Source organism: Hirundo rustica, chromosome 22 (genome assembly GCF_015227805.2).
Source record: "Hirundo rustica isolate bHirRus1 chromosome 22, bHirRus1.pri.v3, whole genome shotgun sequence".
NCBI classification, from domain to species: domain Eukaryota; kingdom Metazoa; phylum Chordata; class Aves; order Passeriformes; family Hirundinidae; genus Hirundo; species Hirundo rustica.
The window spans coordinates 5,450,862-5,471,331 of NC_053471.1; the positions used below are offsets into that span (position 1 = coordinate 5,450,862).

Genomic DNA, 20,470 nt, shown 5'->3' on the forward strand with positions numbered 1-20,470 from the left:
CAGTTGAGGAGATGCCTTTTGCAGTACAGGAGCTGCCTTTAAGTGGAGTTTTTGTTTGACAAGGAGATGCCTCTTGCGGTTGAAGTGGAGTTTTTGTTTGACGAGGAGATGCCTTTTGCAGGTAAAGGAGCTGTTTTGAAGTGGAGTTTTTGTTTGACAAGGAAATGCCTTTTGCAGGTAAAGGAGCTGTTTTGAAGTGGAGTTTTTGTTTGATGAGGCACCTTGGAAAGGATTTTCCATCTTTCCATGCCGGGCTGGTGACAAACTCTTGGCTGTCTGTGGCCACAGCACTTTCTGTGACAGTGACACGGTGACCTGGCCATAAAACCCTTCCTTCACCTCATTCTGCCCCAGCAGAGGCTTTGTGCAAGAGCAGAGCTCTGCTGCCTGCGCTTGGCTGAGGGAAGGACTGAAACCCTTCCATTGTCATCTCTAAATGTTTCATTCTTCCAGCAACAGTCCGTGTGGGATGAAGTCACAGAGGCAGCTGCTGCTCTGTCAGCCCTGCGGTCTGGCCTCGTGCCATTAACCTCTTCCTGCCTCCCCTGAGCTACAGATAAAATAGATTTGATTCAGGTTTAGGAGATCAGGATGAGGAAAATACATATTTGTACTGGAAGTTCTGATTTAGATGGCTAGGATGAGAAAAAAAGATTTACAACAGTTTTGATAGAATCCTTGCCCATCTCCCTGATAAGCTGTAATAAATTCTTAATTGCTTTTTGCAGTGTCCAGCTGCAAATAAAACTGGATTTGAGAAGCGTAATGGCAGTGTCCACAGCAGCCATGAATTCCAGTCCAACCTCTTCCAGGTTGTTTTCTAATTCCCACTGAATTGGTCTTGTTCCCCATAGAAGAATTATCCATACACAAACTGTGCTTATATACTTTATTAAAAAATAGCCAGTAGTTAAAGGTTCCAGTCAATAAAATACCAAACTTTTAAATTACAATATTAAAGGCTTAACTGTAACAGTTCCCCCTGGTATGAAATGGCACCTTGGTTACACTGAGGGAGGGGTGAGGTTACAGGGAGTGGTTTTATGTGTGGCTGGGGTTAAAAAAAAAGAATAATTGTAATATTCTGAAGCCAGAGGAAGAAAAGGAGCCCTAGAGAGGGGACACCACTGTCACCAAACCAGCAGGGCTGAACTGCTCAGCAGTAGCTGCAAGCTGGGAGATGATGGCAGCACAATTCCCTTCTAGACTCGGGTACAGAGGATGGGTGTGCAGATTTCCTTCATGATGTTTGTGTCTCTCCAGGCAAAAAGCATTGAAAGGAGCAACATTCCCCACTCACATGCAGCTGTGAACCCCCTGTGCTTCCAAAGCAGCAGCAGGAAAAGGAGGGAAAGATGTTTGGTCCTGTCAGCAGGATCAGCTGGGAATTTCCCAAGCACGTTTTGCTTTTTTAAGCTCTGTCCCACCTGCACTGCTCCAAGAAACGTGTGACACCTTCCTGAACCTCCTCCATCCTGGAAAAGTGACCTTTTATTGTCACCCTGGAGTTCCTGGGGTGGTTTCACTCTGTGAGAGCTGCAGGGGCAGCACGGGGAGGCCTCAGGAGTCGATCCTTCCATAGGAAGAAAACACTGGGAAGAGAGGGAGCTCAGTCAGCAGCACTGCAGGGGCTCAGTGACCCTCAGGGAACTGCTCTGGCTTGTGTCACAGCAGTGGCTCCCAGCTCACTTTATTATCTCTTTACTTTGCAGTGTGATAGAAATACTGCAGGCAGGCAGAGATTTGCTCACACAGGTGTGATTTTTTTGGACAGCAGCAGTTCTTGCTCAGGTTGGCAGCAGCTTTGTTCAGGGAAGAAGCCACATCTGTCCCACCCAGCTTCTGAGCTTTGGCAGCCTGGCCATTCTGAGGCTGCAGAACTGCTTGGTTGGGGTCTGCCTTTTCCTGTGAGTGTCCCTAAGGATTTTCCTGGCTGTTTCCCTGGGCCAGAGCAGGCTCCACCCTTCCCAGTGGATTTTTGGGGTACTTACTTCTCTCCCTCAGCCCCTGCCCGAAGCTGCGGTAGACGTGAACCAGAGCCCAGAACAGAACAGATTTGATTGCGACAGAAATGCAGGAGCCAGTGATGAAAGCAGCTTCCAGGGTGTAAGAACTGCCTTTGCCCCACTCCCTTATCACCTGCAGGGAAAGGGAGACATGAAACCATCACCACCTGCTTCCAAGCACTGAATTCCTCAGAGGAGTGGTAACTGGGGGAAAAGAAAAACCCAACTGGTCACTTTGAAATCATCTGTTTTCTGATTTTATGAGGTACAGACAGTGTGGAGTCCTGCTCAAACAGGCCTGGAATAAAGGGAAGCTCCATTTGGTAAATGGGTCCCTGAGGCTGGCGGTGTGAAGGATGAGAAGCACTCTCAGCATTCCAGCCCTGCCCAGGATCAACAGCCTGGCTTCCCCTTGCCCTCCTCTCTCCTCACCTCCTTTCCCATATTTTGTGGGAGGTGCCCACTGATGAAAGGTTTTTATCAGTGTAACAGAGCCAAAACAGCACCCCAAAGTGGAGTTTGTTGGGCTTGCACTGCCTTGTTTTGGCTACAGCAGGACCCACAGCTGTGGGTGCTGCCTAAGAAATTCTTTAAAATACAACAACTGAGCCCTGGTCAAATGCTCTGGCAGCACTTGAAGCTTGTGAAGGAGGGAAGGCATTTTTGAGGAGTTGTGTATCTTGAACAAGATTATGTTTTATCTTTCCCTCATAGTTCTTTGCAGGGACTTCCAGAGCCTCTCCCTCGGATCAGTTCAAGAGCAGCTTGACTTGGTCCCTGTCCTGAAAAGCTGATCCTGGAGAGGCAGGGGCTGCTCTGCTCCCTTTAAATCCAGCAGGAGTTACAGGGAAGGGGTGAGGCAGCACCCTTGGGCCCTGAGGAGGATGAGGGTGAGAGCCCCAGCCTCGCTCCCCTTACCGTGTAGAGCAGGTAGATGAGATAAACCACCTCGGGCACATTCTGAATCAGAAATACCCACACCAGCGGCTTCAGCTCTTTTAGAATCTGCAAAATAAGGTGAGATACAGCTTTTTGAGTCATTGCCATCTACTCTGTGAAAGCTGCATATTTTTCATAGCATTTCTAGTATTGGTTAAGCTGAGTTCTCAGTATTAGCTTTGCTCTCCACTTCCCTTCTCCACCTGTGTTTTCAGCAGGAAATTCAGCCTCTGTTTTCCCCTGAGCTGGGCCAGGAGTGATGCTGACCTTTCTCTCTGGGCACACTCAGATTTTCTCTAGCACCTCAATGTTTTCTCAGGTCACAGACTGAAAGCTCCCTGTGACTTTCTCCACCTTTTTACTACAGAGAAGTGCAGTCACTGAGGAGTGAAATGTGGGAGAAGCAAGAGGATTGAAGTGCCAGGGGAATTTAATTTCACAATTCACCCTGGGACTTGGGAAAGATGAAAGGGACTGCAGCAGCCCTGGGCTGGGAGGGCAGGTCTGAGCAAAGGAAGGAAAAGCAGCTGAGTCACTGGGGGTGAGAGCAGTGACTGTGCCAGCATTAGGATTGGATTTGATGCATCTGATCAGCACCAGATTCCCCCCAAACCCAAAACTGATGTGTTTTAAAAGCACAGTTTTAGCATGGAAAGCCATCAAAACACATAGGGAGCTGTATTTCAGCTGTCAGGAATTTTTGAATGACTAAAGCAAACACCCCAAGAGCCTAAAACAACATCCACCCCCAAAAACCCCTAAACTCCTTCCTGGTAATAAAAAAACTCACTTATCTGATGTACTTTGGCCCTGAATCTGCAATCATTCTTGGAACAGAGGCTCAGGATTTCAGAGGAGGTTCAGTCTGACATGAAAAATGACATTTCAAGTTGATAAATCTTCAGGTTAAGCTGGAAACTGTCCCTGAGCTTTGAAGGAGATGCCCCAGTAAAGGACCCCTCATCTTTTGGGTGTGGTTCCCTAAAGATTTAAGGCCTCACTGTGTCTGTAACACTGTAATAATTTGGGGGACTGCTCCCAGTGTCATCCAGGCAGAGAGGCAGAGATACTGAAGACAGTGTGATGCCTACAGGTTTCATTAGAGCGATCAAGGACTGAGACTAAAACAACGTCCCTCAGAATGGCACGATGACAATGTGACTTTGTTTCACCCCCTGTGCTCAGCTCAGACCCAGACCTAGACAAAACCTGGCTTCAGTATCCTTGGTGCTCTGCTTTTCTCCATGCTGGCTCCCTTCCCTGAGCCTGTGGGAATCCCCCAGGGTGAGGATGGGCACCGTGTGTCCCCGGTGTCCCCTGCAGCTGGACTCACTGCAATGATGCCCACGGTGACCTTCAGGCAGCCCCAGACCACGCCCGTGGCTGAGATGATGTTGTGCAGCAGGGTGACCTCGTGCAGGCTGATCAGGAGGATGCACAGGCACAGCTGCGGGAGGCAAACATTGCATGAAATCATTCTCGGGAGATCGTGCAGCCCCACCAAAAAAAAATATCTGCCACAAACTCCCTGCAACAGCAGAGTTGGGCACGGGTGTAAAAGCTGAAATTATTCCTCAAACAAGAACAGTGGTACTTCCCTAACAGCCACCACAAAGAACAGGGAGAGCAGATAAAGCAAAGAAATGCAGCAGACAATAAGGATATGGGGAGCTTACAGAAGTAACCGGTCTTGGGTTCACTTCCCCATCTGTAACTTCATTTTCTGCCTCACTGCCCTGCTGGTCAGGTTCCCCTCTCCCACCCCAGAATCAGTTCCTGGAGCCTGGGATGGGCAGGAATAACCTTGCTTAATTCAGGAGGCCATGGGTGGGTTGGAGCTCCTGGATACAAATTTTTTTTTTTTTTTTTTTTTGGGGGATAAACTTGCCAAAAATAAGCTTCAGTTCTCCTTTTGTGCAGGACACCCATAAAATATATTTTGATTCATTTGTATGGATTTTAGCTAAGCTATGGCAAACACATGGAGCTACAACCATTATTAGGTTAATCTAATAAAGGTAAGAGAGACGATTGCTCTTGGAAAGGAATAATTCAACTCAGGCAGTCCAAGATGCCATCAATAAGAGGGACAAAGGGAATCCGGGGGCCAGAGCTGTGTACCTGTGCCTGCAGATCAAAAGTGAGCATGGAAAAGCAGAGGTTGAGCATGAAGTACTGGGACTGGAGGCTCTCCAGGGCACCCCCCACCCGGAATGCCATCATGGACTGGCTCTGGATGAGGATGAGGGCACAGATCACATCGAAGGAGCCCACCAGCAGGATCAGCACAAAACGGGCCTGAGGGACACAAACAGGACGGCATTGGCCACAGCAGGGACAGCCTGGCACCGCAGTCCAGCTGGAAATACAGCCAGGAGTAACAAAATCCTCACAGAGACTGGTTCTGAGCTTCCTACCGGAACAAAACCACCTTTCCCCCTGGGACAGGGAATTCTCAATGCTGCACTTGCAGAATTCCAGGAAACACAGGTTTGTGTCTGTTTGTATCCACTTTGCTGGAATTAACACTCAGTTTCTCCTGCTTTAAGGATGGCCCAAGTGGCAAAATGTCCTTCAGAATTGGTATGAAAATATTTATAACTAGAAATGATTCTGGCTCAGGAAGCAGAGTTACTGTAATCCAAGTTAAAGTCAGACTAGTTAAAAAAAAAACTAATAATACTTTTCACATTTATACCAGGATTTACTTTGAAGTTCTTGTTTAATATTTAAACTGAGGACTTAGCTGCGCATCTTAAAAAGAACCTAATAAAACTTCCCTGACGCCTGTTCATTATTGGCCCTACCAACCCAGCTTGCTGCAGATAAAGTCTGTTTAACTGGCCAATTGATAAATAAACTGAATTAGCAAAGCTGCTTTGCTCCCTCTCCCTTGCTTGGCTGCCACCTCTCCTGCTGAAGAGTAATTTTTTGGATGATTTCCCAGCAGGGAAGAACCTTGTTTAGAAGTATGTGATAAAAACACTTCCTGGAAGCACAGCAAGTGGGAATTTAACTCCAAACATTAGTAAGGCCTAGAATACAATCCTTTCATAAATTTTACTGCCATGAAATTCAAACAGAATAACCTGGAGTGGCATTACTGCATGTTTTTGTTTCCTTGCAGGCTCCCATAAAGGTGATAAAAGCACATTTATGAGCACTGGGTAGTGGCTGTGCCTGCAGACTGGGGATTCCAGGTCCAGCCTGGGTTAGACTGCTGTGACTTCAGGCCACACACTTCAGAGGGAAACGTGACGCAGGGTAGGTGAAGTGAAGGAGCCATTTCACAGTAACTTTGGGGAATTCTTTGATATTTCTGTCATTTTTGGGTGCTGCCGTAAGGAAACTCAGAGAACAGCTCGGAGAAGATTTGCAGTTGTGCATGTGCACATTTTGTTGTTCAATAGGGATAACTCAGCCGGATTCTTCTGTTGTCAGTAAGAATAATTCATTAATATATAATTATTATAGAAATTCTAATATAATAACATTATTATATCATTATTATAGTCTATAATATTATATGTGATCAATAATTAATAAATCATATATATTACATAGACTATATAGTACACAATATATAGATAATAAATATAATAAAAATGACTTTAAAAATAATATAGATTATAAATAATAAATATACATATATGGTAATATATAACAGCATATATAATAGTATATTTGTATATAATATACAGTGATGTGTAATAATAATAATTATTATATATAATCTTATATATATATATATATAAAATATAATCTGTGTTACCACAGACACCTTCCCTTCCCAGCGATGGATTTTCAAACCCAAGCTGTGGGGGGAAGGAAAAGCTGACTGAAAGCAGGAGACTGACCAGGAGCTTCGGCTTCTGCTCGGCAGGGAGCACGGTGAAGTTGATGATGGAGCGCAGCATCACGAGCAGGATGGAGAGCACGAACACAGAGAGCTCCTGGCGGTTCTCCTGCAGGATGCCCCTGCTCACATAGTACACACAGAACACTGGGGAGGAGAGGGGATGTCAGAGCCACCTCAAACAGCGGCAAAAGTCACAGATCTGGAGCCCAAAGTCGAAGGATCAACGTGTCCCCGAGGCTCCTCGGTATTTGTTCATACCAAGGAGCTGGAATCAGGTAATTAAAACACTCCCCACTGTGTTTAGCACACGAGAAATAAAATGATTAGTTAGATTTTTAAATTATTTGTGAATAACACCATGGAAATGGCAGTGTATTATCCAAACTGGCAGCTGGGCTGGGTCATTCTGTGAATACCACACTGAACGTTCTGCGCAGTTGTTGACTGGAATGAAATGAAACAGCACCGCTTTTATTAAAGAACTGAAATCAAATCATCTTCCCGAGTAATTCAGGTGACTAAAAAGCAGTTTATCACTCATACACACCCTCCACAGTGCTGCCTGTGTGGTCTGGCCACTGCACGGGGTTTGTGTGTGGTGCTGAATGTGGATTCAGTTTATTGAAGTGTGGAAATTTTGAAACACCTCACCCTGCAAACTATAATCCAAAAAAGAACTGGGTCGGGACAGGTCTGGGTTTTATTTCTGTAAAATACATCAAGCTGTCAGCTGTCACCGTGAATTTTATGCTTTTTTGGTAAAACTTAAAATAAGGCTTTGTCGTTTCACAGGATGCTGTGGCAAACACTGGTTAATTCAAAATAACAACAGATTTCTCTTTCCAAAGCACTGCTTCCTTAATTTCACACGTCAACTCACCCACATTTGCTGGGACACGGGGATAGTGTTGTACAAATTTTCTAATTAAATAATGACTTCAGCCTCTCTAAATAAACCTTCAGTGAATGAACTTCCTTTTTCGCTGCCCTTAACGGGGACTGAGAAAATGGAAAATGATTGGCCAATTACAAAGTGAATCATGAGATTTTTCTGGACATGACCTCGGGAAGACCTGGAAGGCTCAAGATGGTATTTCCTTGTTTTGCAAATCCAGCTGCTGAATCCACGGAAATATGTACAAATTTGAAAATAAGCAGCTCTTTTTTGGTCATTAAACTTTTTGCAGAGATGGTATATACACATTAAATTTCCTGAAATCCTCATGTTTATTATTTTCATGTTAATTTCTGTTTCATACAAACGGCCCCAAGAAGTTTCTCCCGAAGCTCTGATTGGAAATACCCAAGGAAGGAAGCCTGGAGTGTGGAACCTGAATTCCAAGCATATTATGGCTCAGACATTAAAATAGGAACTGGTGAGTTTTTCCGGCATAGCTGAACACCCAGTATCTCTTAAATAAGAAACTTCAGTTGCTGCTTAATCACATTATTGTTATTATTATCATTATTTTCATCATGGTTATTATTATTATTTTCATTATTTACTCCATCCAAACTGGGTTTCTTACCAACTCCAACCAACTGAATAAAGGAGATGGTGAAATCCTCCTCAGTCTGGCGCACCAGCGTCTCTATGGTCAGCCCTATGACGCTCAGCAGGGACAAAATAGTGACACAGAAGTAGATCTTCACAGGGAATGAGAGCTCTGAACATGGTTTTATCTGTAAAGGGAGAAAATTCTTTATCACACCACGCAGGATAAACTCGTTGCTGTTCCTAAAAATCACTTTGAGGTGAGTGGGGTAGATGAGACAGTGCAGGGAAAAGGAAGAGAAACTCCACAATTGCATTGAAACTCCTGAACTGCTGAGGAAGGGAGAAGTCTTAACTTTATTTCATAATTAATCTCAGCCTAGATTGTTCTGATTTATTCCCACAGCCTGTCTTTGTGCCCCACAGGTCCATGGTGTTATAATCCATGCCATGGAGATTGCCAATTCCCACACCTGTCAGAGCATGGAAATAACATTTTCCCACACTTTTAGTTCTAGAAAACTGTAAAGGCAGCCAGCGTTCTCAGTAAGGCAAAGTCTTTATTTTCTTTTATTAAAATACTTCGGGTGGAGCAACATCCTCGCAGGAATTTAACACTTGGTTTGTTCAGCTTGGAGGAGGCTGAGGGGGAGCTCAGGGGCTGCAGCTCCTCCTGAAGGATCTCTGTTCTCTGCTCTGACAGGGACAGGACCAGGGAGCGGCTGGAGCTGGGCCAGGAGGGTTTGGGTTGGATTTTGGGGAAGGTTTTTCCCTCAGAGGGAATGAAACGGCCCCGAGGCTGCCCGAGCTCCAGGAGCTGCCAGGGATGCACACAGGGTGGGATTTTGCGGTGTTTGTGCAGGGCCAGGAGCTGGATCCATGATCCTGAGGGTCCCTTGCAGCTCGGGACACTCCACGATGCTGTCAGCAGAGCTGTGACAAGCCTCGGCGTGCGGGCACCTCACCTCCCTGATCCACCTTGACTTCGGAGGCGGTTTTAATCCACGTTTTTCCATCCCACCCCCCCACGCCCCCGGGGGCAGAGAAACGCGGAGGACACCGGCGAGCTGCCCTCAGCAGCAGAGCTGTACTCACGGGGCCGCAGGGCGTGGGGATGAGCTGCCGGTGCCGCGGGGTGAGGTTGGGCAGGTTCGGCCCCGCCGGAGCCGCGGCGCCGCTGTGGGAGAGACAGCGGGGCCGTCAGGGGGGCCGTACCACCCCCACAGCGGGGGGAACCGCCCGCGACCCCCCATCCCCAGCGCGGCGCCTCCAGGTGAGGCGCGGGGGGAGCGCGGGGAGGCGCCCCCGCGCCGCGCGTGGTGCGGCCCGCCCGTACCTGCCGTCCATGGCCCCGGCCGCGGGCGCTACATGGCTGCCGAGGGGTCCCGGAGCGTTTCCGGGGGCCGGCCCCGGCGTCACTTCCCCGGCACGGGCGGGAAGCGCTGCCGGGGCTCCTCCCGGGCGGCGGGGCCGCCGCGCTCCCGCCCCTCCGCCCCGGGGGTCCCCTCAGCGCCGGGCATCCCGCCCGGCTTCATGGAGGGGCGGTCCGCAGCGAAGCGCTCCGCGCCGTTCTACCCGGCTGTGCGTGCCCCGTAACCCCTCTTCTGCTTTGCTTGGTTTCCTCGTGGTTTTGGTAAAATGGCCTCTCCGCCGGCGCGGTGACAAAGGGGCGAGCCCGGAGCTCGGCTCCGCGGTGCCCGGTCAGCTCCCGGGGCCCGGCGGGGCGGTGCGCGGCCGGACCCGCCTCTTCAGCCCGGGGCTCCGGGCACGGCAGGGGATGGGCGGCCGCTGCCCGGTGTTACCGGAGCCCCCTGTTCCCGCTGCCCGGTGTTAGCGGAGCCCTGGGAGCGTCGGGGCCGCGGCAGCAGCGAGCGGGGAGCGCAGGTGCCGGCCGGGATGCGCTGAGGGCTCCGGCGATGCAGCGCGGGCGGGAGCGGCGGGCGCTGCCGCAGGGGAGGATCCCGAGCCGGGCCCGCGCAGGGGGATGGCGGTGCTGAAAAGCCCCTGGGCCCGAAGGCTGGGTGGGAAGGGCCGCGGTGCTCCCGGAGAGGGCTCCGAAGCCCGATGCGGTGCCGGGGATGCTCCGGGAGCTGCGGGCACCGGGACACGGGCGGCAGTGGGAATGGGAATGGGCTGCGGGGAGCCGGTCGGGAATGCGGAGGGAAGGCTCTGGCAGTGGGTGAGCAGAAACACTGCTGGAGCACCACGAAGTGCTGAGCTGTTTCAGCCTTTTAGCGTCTTCTGCTGCTGTATTTACGGTGTCTGTAACATCTTGGATGCTCTCGTTGGCGTTAGCGAAGCGGTGTTGGTGAGTGAGGCTGGCTCGGGGTGCTGAATTCCCTGCATTTGCTGCGTTGGGAGCAATGTTTGAGTGGCCTTTTGCGTAACAGACGAAGGGTCACGGACACAAACCTTTGGTTGTTTTTCAGTCAGATCAGCCTTAGCTTCTCCAACCCTTATTTGAGCTTTAGTTTCTATTTGTGGCAAGCCGACTTTCCAAAGTTGTTTGCGGATATCTTTTTCACCCTAATACATTGTTACTGGAGTGTAGTGGGGGGCTGGAGGAGATACAAGGAGTGTGAGAGGCGCTCACGCCGCTGGTTCTTTCGAGCTGGAAGATTGAGTCTTTGTGAGTAATCCAAGAGAAACAACTGCCAACCACTGCCACGTTTTCATCTGTTGGTAAACATCAGCTGCTGGCTGGCCTTGAGGGAGCAAGACTGAATTAGTTCCAGATGGAGAACTCTTTCAGCCCATTTAGACTTTCCAGTTGATTTAAGCCAGCAGGTCAGTAATTTAGGGGAGTAGTTTTGTTCTTATTTGCTATTCTGCTTCCTGCCCTGTGTGGAATCAGTGATATCAAATCTGATATCTCAGCGCCGCTGAGGGTGGGGCTTCAGTTGTGCTTAATTGGTCTTGGTTTTAATTAAGTTGTATAAACAGAAAAGATATTTAAAAAGATATGATAATTAACTGCCTTGAATGTAGACGGGTATTTTTTTAATGACCTGGAAAAGGAGGAGGAGGAGTCAAGAATCCATTTTTCTTAACGAATTTTCTTGGAGAACGTGTATCTTTTTTCAAAGTTGTGTGTTAAACTGGGTTACCACAAGTTCGTGGTTTAACGTGATCGTGGCAGAGGGTCCCACACCTCAGCGTGCTGCTGGCATGGATTCCTGGAAAAATGGGAAGAGATAAGGGCACAGGGATGGAAATCTTCAGTGCATGGCTGCAGTAACTAGAGAATGCGAGGAATGGAAAATGTCCCTGTGAAGTAGCTGCTGTGTAGGATACTGAGACTGACATGAGATATTTAACTCCTCAGCACCTCTTTGTGATTTATTTGAGATGCCATTTGGCATTTAAAAAGCATGAAAAATAAAATCTTAAAGAAAATGAGAGTGAACTGCTCACAAAACCAGGGCGGGTGCAGTAGCTCTTGTTACAGCTCTTGTATTTCTCTTGCCATCGATTATGAGAGGAGTAAAGATCATAGGGTGGTTTTGTTGTTCCCTCTACTCTGCTACTGTAACTTACCACGTTTTGTGGAATTTGTAAAAGAAAAAGCTCTGGTTGCAAATCATTTAATGCCTTTTGCTGCCAAGTCTGTTAAAAAGAATTATCTGCAATTGCTGATATTGAATTGCAAGGTATAGCAAAATGGGGAAGGTTGCATTATTCCCATGGAATTAAATAGATAACTACTCTGGAAAGCTCTTGGACATATTCCCCCACTTTTTTCACCTGGATACATTTTCCAGGGTAGCTCTGTGATTACTGGGAGTTCCAGCCTTTGATTATTGATCTCTCTAACTCAGGTTGATAACAGGTTAATTAGTACTAAGGGCAGAGGTTCCTGCTTGGATTTGCTGGGTTGGGAAGATTTTTCTGGGCAGTGTTTAAAGACAGACTGAGATCAAAGACACTGCAAAGTCTGGTGGGTGGGTGTGTTTTATTTTAGAACGAAAAGCCTCCCTAAGATAAGTTCTTGTTGCTTATCTTGGCATGAAGACATCAGGAGTTCAAAATCCAGCCTGAAGGGTTATAGAAGTCTCTTTATCCTTCAAACAGCGCAGGTGAAATGCGCTGTCTCTGCTGCATTAAGATGTAAAATGTCACACGTGTTTTTTCTGGTTTTTCCCTCTTAGGCAGAAAACATGGAACAAGCCACGTGAAGAAGCGTGCAGCGTTTATATTCCTGCAAGATGTTCTTTGGAGGACCAAGCCCAGTTTGCCAGGCCCCTGGGAGATGAAACACTAACCACGTGGCATTTTTGTTGGGCCAAGCGCTGTGTCAGTGTTGCTTCGTGTGAAGGACAAATATTCAATTCTTCACCTCGCCATGTCGGCCGTGACGAGCACCCTGACACCGGAGACCCCGAGCCCTCCCCAGCTGGAGGAGAAGCCAAAGGGAAAATCCCTGCTCCAGCTGGGCTCACTCTTTGCTAACAGGAGTGAGAAATTCGTGATTGCTCGCAGTGACAGTTTGCCAGAGGAGAATGTCCTGAAAATCACAATCACAGAGACCACGGTCATCGAGTCCGACCTGGGCATCTGGAATTCCCACGCTCTCATCTACCTCACTTTGTGGTTTTTCTTCAGCTTTTGCACTCTGTTCCTTAACAAATACATCCTGTCCTTGCTGGAGGGAGAGCCCAGCATGCTCGGTACCCTGCTTTTCCTGAATTCCAGGGAGAGATTTATTTATTTTATTGGAATGGGAGCCCCAAAAGCTGCCAGAACTCCCGGAGCATTTGGATAATGCTGCCGGGCACAGGGTGGGGTTGTTGGGGTGTCTGTGCAGGGGTGAGAGTTGGGCTGGATGATCCCTGTGGGTCCCTTCCAGCTCAGGGTATCCCATGATCCTATGATTGATAATCCCAGATCATCCCACGTAAAGCTGAGGGAGAGCATGGTTCAATTCAAGTGAAAAATGGAAGGTGTGGGGAGGGATTTTGGGACTGGGAACTTGGGATTTTGGCCTTTAAAGTGGTTTCTGACACTGTCCTTTCCTCCCTCCACTTGCTGAAAGATGAAATGTTGCTTGTAAAGGAGCTTTAAGGGAAAAAAAAAAAAGACTTTTTTGTTGTTTTCTGTGTTGGAGGGTTTAACAAAAAGCCAAATTTTGAGTAAGTTGTTGATGCTTTCCTGAGCTGTGCGGTGCATGAGTTGCTTTTGGTGATCCCTGTTATCCAGTGGCCATTTTAGTTCTTTTTTATTTCTTTTTAAGGGGCAAACACAGAGCAGTTTACCTGTGAACCAGGTTTATAAATGTTTGGTTTATTGTGCTGCCTTGCTTGGATGTAGAAGTAAAGGCCTTTTATGAGAAAATATAAAACACGGTGGTTTCTTAACTGCCAAAAATACCACACAGACGCTTGTGTAAGAAATTTTCTCGTGAAAGTTGATTTGTTGTGCTGCAGCTTCTGATTTCATTTCCCCTCTCTGATCCTCCTTTAGGTGCTGTTCAAATGCTTTCCACCACCTTCATTGGCTGCATCAAGATGTTCGTCCCGTGCTGTCTGTACCAGCACAAAACCCGCATCTCCTACCCCCCCAATTTCATCATGATCATGCTCTTTGTAGGATTAATGAGGTAATGGGAAAGATTTCCTGCATTATCTTTGCTAATGTTTGTGGTTTTCCCAACCAAAGCTGTGCTTTCATGTCTCTCTGCCTTGTTATTCTTGATGGAGTGTTTGGAGTATTCACCTTTTCCCCCGCAAGAAATATCCAGGATAATCTTATTTTTATTTGCTGTTGTTCCCTTTCCTAGCTGTCAATTTTTTGGCTGCCTTCCCATCTCATTTACCTTTTTTTTCAGAGCAAATTTCTCTTTCCATTACTTTCTTCCTGCTCTCTTTTGGGGCTGATGTTTGTTTAGTGCATTAATATTTATCAGCCTTTGGCCTTAAAAGTGATCCAGGCTATTAAAATTTATCCTTTCAAAAGCAAATATTTGCTGGCTGCTGGGACTGTATCAGTTTGTGGTCGAGGGGGGGGGAATAAAAATGCCTGGTCTTGTTTCCTCTACCCTGCAGAACTGATAAAGAAAATCAAATAAGCGATAACTTCAATTAATTTCAGAGTTTGAACTGTGGTAATTGTGTACCATATCTGATTTACATAAAGATGCGTGACTGCAGATAAACTTTCCTCGGTGAATTACTGTTTCTCAGAAGATTTTCACTTTTCCAACTGAGCCTGTTGAAAACTTTGGCTTAAAAAACGGCCACTCGAACCTTGGAGTGCGTTTAAAAAGTAAATTTGTTTTCTGGAAATCCACTCTGCAGCCAAAGACATTCCACAATTGCCCAAGGGTGCCTTTATTTGCTTTAAATAAATAACGCTTAAGCCAATGCTGAAAGAAATAGATCTGACCTTGCAGGTGCAGGAGAAATCTCGGTGCAATTCTTTTTATGCTGTGCGTCTAAGAGTAGCTCTTGGAGCGTTATTTTAATTTTTTCTGCTGCATTAATTAATTCCTTCTTTTTTTTTTTTATTAATTTCGTGTGATTTTCTTCTGCTGCAGGTTTGCAACAGTGGTCCTGGGCCTGGTCAGCCTGAAGAATGTGGCAGTTTCATTTGCAGAAACTGTGAAGAGCTCCGCTCCTATTTTCACTGTCATCATGTCCCGGATGATTTTGGGGGAATACACTGGTGAGTCCTGAAATGAGATTTAATTATTCTCTTTTTCAATGGCCACGATCAAAGGATGGCCACTAAAATGTAATAAATGCAGCTGGAAGAATCAATCTGAACACAGTGAGTCTGTAGGATTAAAAGGGGTTTGGTGTTAAGGGGATTGTTGTTATTTTTCTGTCAAGAAATTATCGCGGCTTTACATAACGGAAGTTCAGCGTGGTCCTTTTTCCTTGCTGTTCAGAATTTGAAATTCTCTCCAAGTTCAGGGTGGGATAGATTAAAAATGCAGCAGTTGAAGTGAGACTGGCCCTTTTCCTCTGCAGGATTGCTGGTGAATCTGTCCCTGATCCCGGTGATGGGAGGGCTGGCTCTGTGCACAGCCACTGAAATCAGCTTCAACATCCTGGGCTTCTCTGCCGCTCTGTCCACCAACATCATGGACTGGTGAGGCACCACCGGCGCTCTGGGGCGGGCAGAAAGCAGTTCATGGGATTAGGAGATGAGAGAGAATTGTTTAACGTCGTTAATCCCAGACGTGCATTGAAATGTTGGCATTGAAAATGCATTTTTAACAAATTATTCGCTCACTCTCTCTCATATGTGACAGCGTTGTTGAGATTAAATAATAAAACTTCATTAGATCAAACTCCTCTCTGTACTTGTAGAAGACATTTCCCCACCTGAGGGTTGATTAATTGATTTGTCCTAACTAAAATACAGCTAATTGGTGGGGTTTATTTTTTTTTTTAATTTTTTTTTAAATTTTTCTTCCCTAGCTTGCAGAACGTCTTTTCCAAAAAACTACTCAGCGGAGATAAATACAGATTTTCGTGAGTATTCAAAAATATTTCAGGTTTGGTTATATTAGGGCTCCAGAGAGAAAATAAATATTTATCATTATATTGCACCAGAAGGTGTAGATCTGATCACCTCTATCATTTTATCAGGGGAAGAAAACTCCCCTGAGCTCCCACTGCAAGTTCCATAATCAGCTACTACTCCCGGAAATAAATATTTAAAAATAAAATATAAATCAAATATAAATATTTTTATATTTTATATAGTTATGTATGGTTTATATATTTTTATATACTATTTGGGGGGGTTGTGCCTTTTAGCTTCAGTCCCTGACATCAAACCTCTCTTTGCTTTGAAAAAGGAAGTTTTAAATAATTTCAAATTTTTTTTTTTCTCCTTTGTAGGGCCCCAGAGCTTCAGTTCTACACAAGTGCTGCTGCTGTGGTGATGCTTATTCCAGCTTGGATATTTTTCATGGTAATTTCAATTCATTATTTTCATGAACTTAGGGTTGTTTTTTAATGAATTTAGGGCTTTTTTTTAAATTATGTACAGCATCTGCCACAAAGGTTATTCTTAAATTTTACCTTTTTTCCTCCCCATTTTTAAAAATCAGCCTGAAATACAATTCATCCAATGCTTGCAAGAGATTGGGGGAGTAAAAAAGGGAAAATTGTAAAAGAAATCATTTAATATAGACATAAACTCAGACTTTTTGGATTAATTCATCACAGGATTTTTGAGTTCAAATCCTAATTTTGTCTCAGTGCATTTGAGGTTTGAGATAAAGACTTTGCAAACAAAATCTGGAATATTTGTTGGCTTTTTGTTGTAATTCACGTGGTGTAGAGGAATATTAACTCTCTGAAAGCAAATTGTTTCGGAGCAAAAAATTACAGGATCTAAATGTCTTGGATATTTTAGGTTTTGTTGGGCTAAAATTTAACTGTGAAACTAACAGCTGGATGGAAAATCACTTTTAGATTTTTCTCATGAACGAAACCCTTAAATTCCTCTTTTTAAAACCTTTAAATTCCTTTTTTTTTTTTTTTTTTTTTTTTGCCATTTAGGATGTGCCTGTGATTGGGAAAAGTGGGAGGAGCTTCAGCTACAACCAGGATATTGTGATTCTCCTCCTGATAGATGGGGTCCTGTTCCACCTGCAGAGTGTCACAGCCTATGCCTTGATGGGGAAAATTTCTCCTGTCACTTTCAGGTAAAATGGTCAGGAGGATTTTTTTCTATTTTTTGGTCAGGAACACTATTTTGTATTTTTTGTCAGGAACACCAGTTTATAATTTTTTTGGTCAAGAACACAATTTTGTATATATATATATATATATATATATATATATATATATATTTTTTTTTTTTTTTTTTTTTGTCAGAAACATTATTTTCTATTCTTCTTTTTACCTCTCAGTACATCTGCTTGAGAACCAGAGTAAAGGCAGCAAAGAGGTGAATGAGGAAAATCACAGGAGGGTTGGGAGTGGAATTTCAGGTGGTGTTTAGAAAAAAAGGGGAACTAAAGGGACTGGATAAGGTAAATCATAAGATGGTTGGGGTTGGAAGCAGAATCTTTGTTGGTGTTTTTAAAAAAAAGAGGAAAACTAAAGGTATTTGCAAAGAAATGAATGAGGTAGATCACAGAATGGTTGGGGCTGGAAGTGGAATTTCAGGTGGTGTTTAAAAAAAGAGGAAAACTAAAGGTATTGTGTGAATAAATGAATGAGATAAATCATAGGATGGGTGGGGCTGGAAGTGGAATCTGAGGTGGTGTTTATCAAAAAAGGGAAACTAAGGGTGTTTTGTAAAGAGAAGAGTGAGGGAAATTCCAGGATGCGTGGGGTTGGAAGTGGGATGTGAGGTGGTGGTCAGGAGCAAGGCAGGCATTAAAGGCTGGCTGTGGGGTGTGGGGTGTGGCAGAGCTGCTGTCCCCGCTGTCCCTCGTGTCCCCACTGTCCCGTCGTGTCCCCGCTGTCCCCGGTGTCCCCGCTGTCCCCGATGTCCCCACTGTCCCCTCCTGTCCCTGGTGTCCCCTGTGTCCCCGCTGTCCCTCGTGTCCCGTCGTGTCCCGTCGTGTCCCGTCGTGTCCCGTCGTGTCCCCTGTGTCCCCTGTGTCCCCGCTGTCCCCCGCTGTCCCCCGCTGTCCCCCGTGTCCCCGCTGTCCCTGATGTCCCCTCATGTCCCCTCATGTCCCCTGTGTCCCCGCTGTCCCTGATGTCCCCTCATGTCCCCGCTGTCCCTGCTGTCCCCGCTGTCCCTCATGTCCCCTCATGTCCCCTCATGTCCCCTCCTGTCCCCGCTGTCCCCGCTGTCCCCGATGTCCCCAATGTCCCCGCTGTCCCTGATGTCCCCACTGTCCCCGATGTCCCCGCTGTCCCTGCTGTCCCCGCTGTCCCTCATGTCCCCTCATGTCCCCTCATGTCCCCTCCTGTCCCCGCTGTCCCCGCTGTCCCCGCTGTCCCCTGTGTCCCCGCTGTCCCTGATGTCCCCACTGTCCCCGATGTCCCCGCTGTCCCTCCTGTCCCTGCTGTCCCCTCATGTCCCCGCTGTCCCTGATGTCCCCTCATGTCCCCGATGTCCCCGCTGTCCCCTGTGTCCCCACTGTCCCCGATGTCCCCGCTGTCCCTGATGTCCCCTCATGTCCCCGATGTCCCCGCTGTCCCCTGTGTCCCCGCTGTCCCTCCTGTCCCCGCTGTCCCCTCCTGTCCCTCCTGTCCCCGCTGTCCCTCCTGTCCCCGCTGTCCCTCCTGTCCCCGCTGTCCCCTGTGTCCCCACTGTCCCTCCTGTCCCTGCTGTCCCCTGTGTCCCCGCTGTCCCTGATGTCCCTGCCGTTGTCCGCAGCGTTGCCAGCACTGTCAAACACGCCCTGTCCATCTGGCTCAGCATCATCGTGTTTGGGAACAAGATCACCAGCCTGTCAGCCGTGGGCACCGTCCTGGTCACCGTGGGCGTCCTGCTCTACAACAAAGCCAAGCAGCACCAGCAGGAGACCCTGCACAGCCTGGCCATGGCCCCACAGCCCCAGCCAGGGCCCACCGAGGACACCGAGCCCCTGATCTCCAAGGAGCCGGAACCCTACGATTAATGTGGCTCTTCATCCTCCCAGCCCTGCGTGGCTCCAAGGAAATCCTCCTGCTTGTGGTTGTTCCTCTGGTTCCTTTGAGTTCCTGGCAGGTCTCGCCCAGGACTTGAAGCAGGAAGGAGCTGGGGAGGATCCAGGAAAGCCTTGGGAATCTGGTGCCCCAAAGAGAGGACCTGGAGCGTGGTAAACGTGGGCTTTGTCTTTCCTCGACTGCAAATCGTGTCCGAGCCTGTGTTGGAAGAACTTCGGTGTCTTGTGGGAAAACAATCCCTGTCTCCCTCCCCGTCCAAATAATGTGAAAATGTGGCCCCACCACTGAATTCTGCTGGCAGAGGGATGGAATTGGAGCCTCGTGGAAATTCCCGGTTGTTCTCTGCGTTTCCTGCATTTCCTGCCGTTCCTGTGTGGTGTAGAGATGGAAGAGGTCCAAGGAGGGGATTGTCCCACTCTGCTCTGCCCTGGCGTGGCCTCACCTCAAGCCCTGAGGGCTTTTCGGGCCCCCAAAACCTGCCAGAGCTCCAGGAGCATTTGGAACAGCACAGGATGGGATTTTGGGGTGTCTGTGCAGGGCAGGAGTTGGATTGGATCCTTGTGGGTCCCCTCCCACTCAGGATATTCCATAATTCCAAAAGGGATTAGAATTCCCACCCTTCTCTCCCCAAAAAAACCTAACTTTATAGGTTTGGTTGGAGCAAACTGTGGGAAATGAGCTGTGCTGAGCTCCTAGTGCTGACTACAAACCCAGGATTTGGAGTGGTTTTCCTCCTGAAACGTCACATGGAAATATCGCGTTGCGATCGTTTGTTGACAGAACTGAAATGCAAATGTTCACGCACAGACCCTGTGCAAAAGGAGTGTCGAATTCAATTCTTGTAGTTGCTTAGAGGTGAAAAAACCACTGGAAATTGTGGTAGCAAGGGAAGCAGGATCTCTGTATTTCTGTAAGAAACCATTTTGTTGTTTTAATTTCGTTTTATTATGCATGAGGGAAGAATTTGATGGGTTTTTTTTAAATATTATTTCTAAGAGCGCAACAAAAGGCTGCCTTTTAGAAACTCAGGGTTATGAGTCTGACCTGTGTGTAAAATATCTAATTTGTGATGATGTAAAGATATCTCAGAGGCATCTGTGACAGATGGAAGGGAGGAATATTAACCATAAACTGAGACAAATCTTTATTTCTGCTGCTCTTAAGTTTCCTTTTTTATAAAGGAAATTTGTTTTTTGTGGTAGATCAAAGATAAAAAGTTAACTTTCCTTTTCAAAATTCTGAAGAACGGTCATTAGTTTTGGCAAAAAAAAAACCCAACGCACATGTAGCTACAAAAACATTCACATGGACTTTTTGGGAACAAAACTGAAGTTAAAATGAGTGGATTTTAATAATTGCCACTCTTCTGGGAGGCTGGAGCATGGATATATAACGGTCTTTATGGTAAAAATAATGGTTAACAGGAAGTTACCTGTGGAATTCCTGTAAAATTGCATTTCCACACCTCAGTGGCTGCCTGGGGCAGATCCCCCAAGGATCTGAGGGAGGGAAATGTCAATTTTTTCATCCTTGTGTATGTGATATGTCTGTGGTATTTTATTTTCTTTTGTACTCCTGTCACTTTTATAAAAGCTGTGGACTGTGG

General features: G+C 46.8%; 2 protein-coding genes across 7 annotated transcripts; one reads left to right on the forward strand and one right to left on the reverse strand.

Annotated features, from left to right (window-relative positions):
• Positions 1-872: 872 nt before the first annotated feature.
• On the reverse strand, positions 873-9,674 carry LOC120762284 (uncharacterized). Its single transcript, XM_040084536.2, has 9 exons — positions 9,636-9,674; positions 9,395-9,476; positions 8,334-8,487; positions 6,803-6,948; positions 5,067-5,243; positions 4,279-4,392; positions 2,925-3,011; positions 1,992-2,139; positions 873-1,592 (listed from the first exon to the last, which is right to left on the reverse strand). Exons 1-9 carry the CDS (start codon positions 9,644-9,646, stop codon positions 1,561-1,563), a joined length of 951 nt encoding a protein of 316 aa, XP_039940470.1. The 5' UTR covers positions 9,647-9,674; the 3' UTR covers positions 873-1,560.
• Positions 8,163-20,470, forward strand: SLC35E2B (solute carrier family 35 member E2B). 6 transcript variants are annotated; one of them, XM_040084535.2, is made up of 9 exons: positions 8,163-8,180; positions 12,448-12,966; positions 13,760-13,895; positions 14,832-14,959; positions 15,268-15,388; positions 15,721-15,774; positions 16,147-16,219; positions 16,813-16,958; positions 18,593-20,470. In XM_040084535.2, exons 2-9 carry the CDS (start codon positions 12,642-12,644, stop codon positions 18,834-18,836), a joined length of 1,227 nt encoding a protein of 408 aa, XP_039940469.1. In that variant the 5' UTR covers positions 8,163-8,180; positions 12,448-12,641; the 3' UTR covers positions 18,837-20,470. The 6 variants fall into 6 exon arrangements, with proteins under 6 accessions (XP_039940469.1, XP_039940464.1, XP_039940465.1 ...); XM_040084530.2 differs by lacking the exon at positions 8,163-8,180 and adding an exon at positions 9,762-9,880; XM_040084531.2 differs by lacking the exon at positions 8,163-8,180 and adding an exon at positions 9,775-9,932.